This window comes from Papilio polytes, unplaced genomic scaffold (genome assembly GCF_000836215.1).
Source record: "Papilio polytes unplaced genomic scaffold, Ppol_1.0 DF822845.1, whole genome shotgun sequence".
Lineage (NCBI taxonomy): Eukaryota > Metazoa > Arthropoda > Insecta > Lepidoptera > Papilionidae > Papilio > Papilio polytes.
The window spans coordinates 5,604,325-5,613,962 of NW_013526359.1; the positions used below are offsets into that span (position 1 = coordinate 5,604,325).

General features: G+C 32.9%; 1 protein-coding gene across 1 annotated transcript in view; it reads right to left on the bottom strand.

Annotated features, from left to right (window-relative positions):
* The window catches only part of LOC106105360 (AT-rich interactive domain-containing protein 2), an 18,824-nt gene that overhangs the window by 3,314 nt on the left and 5,872 nt on the right, over positions 1 to 9,638 (bottom strand). Inside the window, exons 11-29 of the mRNA XM_013285651.1 lie at positions 9,557 to 9,636; positions 9,326 to 9,408; positions 9,047 to 9,163; positions 7,709 to 7,786; positions 7,266 to 7,358; positions 7,139 to 7,166; positions 7,012 to 7,067; positions 6,491 to 6,937; positions 5,959 to 6,042; positions 5,018 to 5,116; positions 4,370 to 4,468; positions 4,192 to 4,294; positions 3,579 to 3,679; positions 3,389 to 3,478; positions 2,376 to 2,477; positions 1,250 to 1,663; positions 882 to 983; positions 639 to 742; positions 3 to 86 (exon numbers count right to left, since the gene is read on the bottom strand). Of these exons, the coding sequence (XP_013141105.1) occupies positions 3 to 86; positions 639 to 742; positions 882 to 983; positions 1,250 to 1,663; positions 2,376 to 2,477; positions 3,389 to 3,478; positions 3,579 to 3,679; positions 4,192 to 4,294; positions 4,370 to 4,468; positions 5,018 to 5,116; positions 5,959 to 6,042; positions 6,491 to 6,937; positions 7,012 to 7,067; positions 7,139 to 7,166; positions 7,266 to 7,358; positions 7,709 to 7,786; positions 9,047 to 9,163; positions 9,326 to 9,408; positions 9,557 to 9,636 (2,364 nt within the window). The remainder of the gene's footprint in view (positions 1 to 2; positions 87 to 638; positions 743 to 881; positions 984 to 1,249; positions 1,664 to 2,375; positions 2,478 to 3,388; positions 3,479 to 3,578; positions 3,680 to 4,191; positions 4,295 to 4,369; positions 4,469 to 5,017; positions 5,117 to 5,958; positions 6,043 to 6,490; positions 6,938 to 7,011; positions 7,068 to 7,138; positions 7,167 to 7,265; positions 7,359 to 7,708; positions 7,787 to 9,046; positions 9,164 to 9,325; positions 9,409 to 9,556; positions 9,637 to 9,638) is intronic.

A 9,638-nucleotide genomic window follows, 5' to 3' on the forward strand; every position in this document is an offset into this window, starting at 1 on the left:
ACTGGCATGCCGCCTCGCCAGCGGCCGCGCGCGGGCAGTGCGAGCGCGCCGCGTGGCTGAACACCTCCGTCGCGTTGCCGAACGATCTGATACAATATTGAAAAAGTTACAAAAAACATCATAAAACGATCTCATCTTTACTGTAAACAACTTCGACCGTGATTTAAAAACTTAGAGGTCTAAATGTTCTTTCAATATAATACTTTCGCCTGCGACTCCGCGTGGAATAAAAAATACAAGTGTTCTTCCTGACTATCCTCTACATCTTTGCCAAATGACATCGAGATATGTTCAGTATGTATAACAAACATCTATCCACCCATCCATCCAAACATTCGCATTTATATATTGGAGTTAAAATTCGATGAAAATTGCTTGCAATTGATTAGCCACCTGATCTTTAAGTCTTTCTTTTTCTCTCTCTTTCTATCGTGGGTCAACTCCATATAACATCTTGGCGTTTATTTATACTAATGCAGGTAATAATAATCTATACATTATTATTTTTTTATCTTATAAGGTGGCAAACGAGCAAGTGGCCACCTGAATCCGCCGAAATGGCTAAGCAACCGCTGCCCTTAGACATCTAATAGTATAACTATTAATATATCAAATTAACAATTTAATGCACGACTTACTTGCCGCATCCCCTCCAGTGACATATCCAGGGTGTGTCATCAGCGGACAGTGACGTGGATGCCACAGGCGGTGGTGTCACTGTCGGTTTCGGAGTCGGTGGCTTCTGTCATAAAAATACATAGATTAAAAAACCTTATTTTTTTAATTAATCACTGTTTTGTAAATAATTTTTATATAAATATTATTTCAATAAATAAATCTAAATATTCCCTTTTTATAATATTAGTAAAGGTATTACTTACCTCTACAGTTTGAGTGACGACCTCTTTGTCGCCTATTTTTGTATTCCCCACCATTATTGGTTGCCGAGTGATGACTTGCCGCATCACCGGCTGTTGTGGTTTCTGGAAATACATTTTATCTACTAATATTAATCTGCAGGTATTTCAAAAAACAACTTTTAAAAAACCGCACTTTCTAGTTGACAAAAAATCGATACAAAATCGCACTTTCGTAATCTTACTACGTAAATGGATGGGTGTTTGTAAGTTTGTAGCCTAAACTGCAGAAGGGATCTAGATGAAATTTGGATATATACACATATATACACATTTTTCAATTCCACGCGGATGGAGTCGCGAGCGAAAGCTAGTAACGGATAAATTCTTACCGGACTGCTTTGTATCACAGTTGTTTTGGCCTCACTCTGCGCCACCACAGGCTGCGTCACAGTATTTACCACTTGACTTCTCTGCGGCTGCATTACTCTATGCACACCGGGTTTCAAAGGTGCGTTCATTATAATCTGCTGATTGTTTGACACGGCAATAATTTGTTGATTGCCTTGTATAATTTGTTGACCTCCTTGTATCATTTGTTGACCTCCTTGTATAATTTGTTGACCGCTTTGTATAATTTGTTGACCGCCTTGTATAATTTGGTTGCTTGTTGACGTACTGATTAATGCTGGAGCCTGTTTCGATACAACGATTTGTTGGGTTTGTGGTGTGACCATTTGTGCTTTGTGTGGTTGGGGCTGAGAAGTTATTATTGGTTGTTGGCTCGCAGTTATTTGTGGTGTATTCTGTGAATGTTACATAAATATTATTATTAGAACTAATTAAATATACTAAAGTTTTAGTAGCGGCTTTGTAAAAATATAAAATCCGTATTAAAGAGTTATCGTTTACATAAAAATAATTACAAAATATTGCAAATAATAAAAAGAATAAAAAAAAATAAAGCTATATTAACGTGCAACGTTAAAAACAATATAAAAGCTTTTTCACTTCACCCTTAAAGACAGGCAGAGATAAATTTCCGTTACTATTACGTTGTTTTTTCTATCGCTGCCGTATAGACACGATGGTATCGAGGATTCTTACTATTAGAGACAATCCTTTTAAGAAAATTAAATCCTTCCAACCTTTTCCCATAATATCATGCAACCTTAAATACCCAGTTTCAATCACCTTCAAACGCATTACCCAAAATGCCATAAACAACATGAAATGAAATAAAGACAACCTTCCCACTAAACTCCAAGTTATACGATCTAATTTGTCCTAAGATAAACTTCTATGACTACAAGCAATTTCTCATTATATTTATAAATGTATGTAGTATCAATACCTAAAAGGTTTGTTGTATTAGCGATATCATATTTTCAATACGAATTAAAAAAAAATCACAATATTTCTAATTGCGTCAACATGTAATATAATTAAAAATAAAACATGCGAAACGTAAATCTACTAAAGCAGTATCTATATAACTACTTTTAAATTATTTTTAACCTGTGCTAAGGCAGTTTTGACCATAGTGATGGGCTGTGATGTGCTCACCAGTGTCGGTTGACTCACAATCACCCTCTGAGCCGATTGTATAACTCCCGTGTTCTGCGCAGAACACATTTATATGCATTATGAATAAAAAAATATTTAAGAAATTATATATTACTTTGTAGTAATATTGTAGTTTTTGGAATACAAAGTGAATAATTCGTAAACAAAGTCTACAATGTATTTGTATTTTAAATAGTTTGTATATTATATACAATGTAGTATACTTCATACCGCATTGTATACTTTGTAAAAGTTCACTATACTACACTATATTTGAATTTTAAACAGTATAATTATAATAATTAATAAAGTAAAAACATATAATTACTCTCCACATGAATATTTCGTATCAACATTTCAATCCAATTTTAATTCCTAAGACATTTTTAATATTTTACCCGTGACATGTTTCACAGCTTTAGGATTATATAAAAATAGTATAGAATATAAACATGATAGCAGATGAAATATGCTGTGGACGTAGTTTTTAATTTGTACAATCTTTATATCAACAATTAAAAAAAATCTCAGACACGAAGTTCCTGTGGGTATAGAATATTTTTTTTAACTTATGAATGAGTATTTAATAGCAGTCTTCTGTTTTAATATTAATGATATCCTTTCTCATTAGTGTTATTATAAATCTATAGGTTATTTGTAAAAAAAAATCAAATGAGCACGCTACTATTGAAAAGCATCTACATTTTTTTTATAATCATGAAAAATTAGTATACTGAAATTAAAAAAATTACAATGTTGAGTATTCTCCCATTTTCTTGATAGAGTTTCATCTTTTTTATTACTTGTGGCTTCTTTAGTTTGTTAATTAAGGTTTTAGCATAACACTAGAAAGCAATTAGAAATGAACGCAATGTGCTTTAAGTATGAAGTGCCGAAATGTTAATGAAGAGGTAAAAGTTAAGCTGAGAGATGATTTGAAGCGCGATTTCTACGAGATATTTAACCTGCATAATTTGCTGTTGGGTTATCGCCTCTGTTGCTTGGGTAATAAGGCTGTTTAGAGTCGCCTCGTCCAGACCCGATGGGTTGTTCACCTTGTTATGTAAATACCTTATTTTAATCTTAATTGAGTACATTTTTAATACATTGGTAACATTTTTAAATATAGCTAGTATATTTGCATATAAAACTTACGGTAAGAGTGAGTGGTCCGCCGCCTGTTGGTCCCTGGACAATTATAATCGTCTTCTGCATCATGTTACCAGGTATATTCTGGGCTATGTAACCCAAACCACCTACAAAATATCCATATTATTACTAATACATTATTAAAAGAAGACAAATACATAGGTGAAACGAATATCACATTTAATATTATAATTGCAAAAGTTCAGATGAATGGATAGATGGATGTTTGTTAGATAGAGATTGTAGCCTAAAAAGCTGAAACGATTTTGATGAAATTTTGTATAGATGTACAGGATAGCCTGGAAGAACACATAGGAAACTCACTTTTTTTTTTAATAACACGCGTACCGAGTCGCGGGCGAAAGCTAATAATCAATAAAATCATTAAAATTCTTGCAACATATCGTGCAAAAATTATTATTAAAGAGACAAGATTTTTTCGAAGGATTCTAAGCACTAGCTGTTGCTCGCGACTTCGCCCGCGTGAAATATACGTTACTCATTGATAACGTAGCTTTTTACTTGTGAAGGAATTTTTAAATAGGCCCAGTAATTATTTCAATACATACATTCACATCATACCTCTTAATAATATTAGTATAGATTTAATTATATTTACCTTGCAGTATAATCTGTCCAGACTGCGACGCTAGAATATTCTGTACATCCATAGGTTGAACTTGCAGCATAGGTTGTTGCATTTGCAGCGTCGGTTGCTGCATCTGTTAAATCAAACACACTCTAGTTGCTATTCTAAAATATGCTTTATTTCCACTCATTTAAGTCCAAATACGCACCTGCATAGTAGAGCTCTGCATCATAGTTGGTTGCTGAACCAAGGTTGGTTGTTGCACTTGCATTGTTGGTTGCTGAACTTGCATACTTGGTTGATGCACCTAAATTTTGATACCAACATTGTATAAGAAATAAACATTTAAAATGCAAATATCGATACGAGATATACGTTCTATTTTAAACAAATCTTATATCTGTATATCAATATCGATTGTATCGATATACAATCTATTTTTTTTTATATCATAAGGTGGCAAACGAGCAAGTAGCCACCTGAATCCAACAAAATGGCGAACTGACCGCTGCCCATAGACAATCCCAATAACGGATAAGTTCCCTACCCTTATAGACGTAGGAGAATATATCCCCTTCCTATGACTCTCCTCCTGATTCAAGTCCACGTTCCCTTCCCATTCTTTTTAAAATAAGACAAAGGCGGGAAGGATAGGGGACTAAAGCTGGGCATTTTTATTGGTAATATATGCTATCATTTTAAGGATCTAGGAGCGACTATAAAACAATTTTTAAAATTAATTAAAGAAAGAGAAATGAGATACATGTGAAAGGGAGAAAATGAGATGAAAGAAGAAGCAGATAAGAGTATGACATTTTAAATCGTTAAACATATGTAATTACTGCAAACCACCAACCTGCAGTAAGGGCTCTTGTATAATAACAGATCCAGTATCAGATGAGCTTGGAACCAGCACCGGAGGCGGTACTTCTGCGGGCTCTTGTTTATTTGGCAGCTATCGACAAATTACATTACCTTTTAGATATACCCTAACATATATAAGTTAAAAATAAATCAACTAAAATTAAAATCAACTACTACTACAAAAGCTTAGTTTTACTTTACTATACTTTAAAGGCAAATAAATGATCTACGAGAAATAAGTATGTGAATCACTGAATACAAACAATAAGGTCTTTTAAAACCTTGCGCAGAGCCCCGGGCAATACCAGTCCAGTTGGCCGCTAGATTAAGACATGAAAGAATGGCAAAAAAATGTTAGACATTTTATATCTTACTAGTTGTTGCTCGCTACTTCACCCCAGTGAAATTAAAAAGTTATAGCCCATATTCTCAGATAAATTATCTTTCTAACGGTGTAAGAATTTTTAAAATCGACCCAGAGGTTTTTGAGTTATTTCAATACATCCAATATACAAATCTTTCCTTTTTATAATATTAGTATAGATAGATTATATATTTAGACCGAAATAATTAACCGACTCGGTGAAAATTATTGAAATTACAATAAATCATTACCGCCCTCTCATCATCATTATCATCAACTTGCCCTTATCCCTACAGAGGGTGGGCACAGTATGTGTTATTTATTTAAATGGCTTAAGGCCTGTCCCACCAAATTATAAATTGTCTGATAACAATCGAACGTGGAAAATATGTGATGGAAATATCAGATTTTGTTCCCTTATCTGACAGTGACGTCATTTTTAAGCTATCTGAACCTCTATCAGCCAGTGGTGGGACAGGTCCTTATTATTTAGGGTTGCATTAGATAATTCTGTTGCTATAGTAACGCTAAACCTAGTATCAAAGAAGAAATTAAAAAGTTTTGCTTACCAGATCTTCTTCGTCTTCTAAAGCAGAGGCGGCCAACGCGGCGTACAAGTTAGCTGCCGTCTTAGATACACTCTCTTGAGGTGTCTGAAATACAAAAAAGTTTTGTATACTAAAACTGCAACGTAATTCTTTTTTTTATAAAAAGCTCTACACTTACAACACGCTTTAGGATATATATTTTCACGCTATTTAAGTTAGAGTAGTCAGTAGATTAGAAAAACTACATCTCACGCGAAAGGGATAAAAACTAACTGCTAATATCAGCAAAAAAGCAAGGTTTCCATGGTAATAATAATTGTTAGCATTATCTAAAATTGCCATTAGGTGAAGGATTTCGTTGTCATACGAATTTTAAATTTCGCAATTTAAAAAAATATATATAAGACATAAAAAATAACATAAACTACTCTTTTGTTACAGTTTACAACCACAATAACTACGTACTTTTTGTTTAAAGTTTTATCACAAAGATACCTATACTAGCAATTTAAAATGAAAATATTAAATTTAAAAAAAAAATCTATTTTCATACCTCTTTTTTCTCTTCGACCTTTAATTTTTTCACAGGCGGCTCGGTATACGAATGATCGGTCACCACCGTGTCCACATCCTTATCGTTTTTAGTTTGAATGACGCTCTGCAACTGACCGTCGTTCTTGATCTGAACGATTTGGCCCTGATCGTTCTTGAACTGTAACATCGGGTTCATCTGATCGTTCTTTAACGGTATTACTTGGCCCTGTTCGTTCTTAATTTGAATTAATTGGCCTTGTTCGTTCTTTACTTGGAAATATTGACTGCTTGATTCCGCGTTTATTTGCAAAACTGGATTCGCTTCAGATTTCACTTGTACTATTTGACCGGTTTCCGTTATTTGTATTGTAGGTGCATTCATTTGAGGATTCATTTGGACAACTTGTACTGGAGGATTTGATTTCTTCTCTAGTAAATCTGCTAGCATTTTATTCTGAGCTGTTTTCTAAAAGAAATATAACACGTAATTTATCTTAAATTAAATTTAAAGTAACTTTGATTCATTAAAATGATACATACTATAGTTAATTGTGTTTGTTCGTCTATTTGAATTTGTACGGGTTCATCTTTCGGTGCTGAAATCGAAAATATATATATTATTAAATATTCTCATCAAATTGAAATATTATCACTATAATAAATTTACCTAAAACTTCTTCAGTTGTAATTACCACCTGGAAAAAGTAAAAATACAATTATCATCCAAAATTTTGATTCTGAGCAGTAAACATGTGGTTCTACATTAGTGTTGCAAGCTATACAAACGTATTTACCTTATCCCCCTGCAGCGCGGGCGTGTTACTGGCAACACCGCCCGGGGTTATTGTTGTGCATTTGATCAAAGCTTCTGGATCTACATCCATTCCCTATTAAAAAAAAAAAAAACTTTTCATATTGTAACTGCTCCAATTATTATAGTTAAATTACCCATTAAAGAAAATTATAGAAGGTTTTCCTAGATTTTTGTATAACTTACAGTTTTTTTTTTATTATTTATATTTTTACCTGGAAAAATCTTACTTAATATTATAAATGCGAAAGTTTTGATGAATGTTTCCTAGAGTTTGTAGCCTAAACTGTTGAACGGATTTCAATGATATTTGGCTTAGATATAGAGTATGTTCTGGAAGAAAAGATAGGCTACTTATTTTTTTTTAAATCCACGGAGATTGTCAGTCGAAAGCTAATATACGTTTATTTATATGGTAAATCTTACCGACACACTGGGTACAGCTACTGCATTCGATGTTGAAGGTGTTACCACTCTTTGTTGACTTTGTTGTCTTTGTGCTACCTGTACATATGTATAAGTTTTTTTATATTTAAAAATATATATTTTGATACTAAACCAAACCCAATCGTTTCTTAATAATTTTTCCATTTGAAGATATTTTAAATAATTTTTTAAGCAGATTTGCTTGAATTTGAACTGTTCAACAGTTTAGGAGGTGATCAAATCATTTTGGTAATCTAATTTTATTTATCTTAAATTATAATAAATCTTAAATTATCTTAGATTATTTATTGGGTTCGGTCTTCATTGATATATCGAGAAAACGACAACAAAACTTTTGCAAAGTAGGAAAGTAATATTATTTCTTCAATGTAAAATAGTTTGAATTAAATGTGTCATATTTTCATGCAACATTCTTTCTAGAAACTACTCATATACAATTTTCAATTGCATTTTTATGTGAAATATTTTATTAAATAATACTCTAAGAAACACGCCATGCTAACTAAGTCTTTATCAAAACGCATGCGTTTCAATCTAATGTTATTATTTTAATATGTTACTGACTATATATTTTGCATGCCAGCTACATTTTTAATTTTACAATTTCATATTGCATGCATATTTGTTATTTAATTTGAAAATAATCAAAATATTACCAATTTCCGCTAGACATTTTCTATAATCGATATCTGACGCTAAAATTAAATTCATTATTTATATTGAAAAAAAAAACAATGAACGAATACGGATAATATGACTTGCAATATTCATTTTTTTTATTTACTCATTCTAAATGAAACTTTTTTTTTTGGAAATACATACCTATTATTATAACAATAAACTAGCTTAAGAAGGAAGTTGCCATATAAATCTAATCGATAAAAACTATTTTACCGATTTTTTTTTTTTTTTTACATCTACAATCTATCAACATAAGTAAACCGGGCAGAATAATAAGTAAATTAAACTACCAAAAATAAAAAAAACGACTTTTTATACACTATTTTAAGAAAAACTAACATACTGTATACATTAAACATCTATAGATAAAGTCATAGGCGTCGCCATGATCTAGATTCTAAGGGGACCTATAATATGGTTTTATTAGCAATACTTTTAAATCTATTTATCATCATTTACAATTACATTTTTTACAAAACCATACTACACAGGTACATAAATTCATAAGTAACCACAAAAAACCCTGCACACTATAAACTCCATTTTAAAATATTTTATAGGTTAAGTGATCCCCCCTAGTTCTAGCGACGTCTATAAACGATATAGCAGTTAGTATTGTTAGTGGGCGTTACTTACTTGCTTGTGCGGGGCGGGGCTTACTTTGTGCGCGAGCAGGTGCTTGATGAGTGTGGTGTTGGAGGGCGAGTCCAGCGCCTGCGACAGGTGCGGGTGTGTCGGCGCGGCACTCACGGCCTGCACATACACAACACTTAACTAGCACACCTAAGGGAAACCCTTAGTGGAAGTGACACTTTTATATAAGTAAAGGGGCCGCCACTGCGCAAATATTGCAGTAGCTTAATTTTAGAATATAAAATGTACTATTTGGGCAAAAAGTATTAAATAATGGTGTACCTGAGCTTGTACAACAACTGGCTTGACTTCGACAGTTCCTGGCTTGTTGGTCAGCTGAGCTTTCAATATAGGCGATGATGGTCCTGAAAATGTATCGTTTTGTATTAATGTTTTAAAACATTTTAAATGTTTTACGAAGTTATCTATTGCAAAATCTGATCGGCATTTCTTGACATGGGCGTAAGAAATTAAAACAAACCGTATAATACTGATATAAGTTAGATGACTTACCTGCAGGTGGATTGGGTCTATTCTGTGGATTCCTGGCTCGTATCCCGACGTACGCCTGCTGCGTCTCCCCCGACGCTATTGT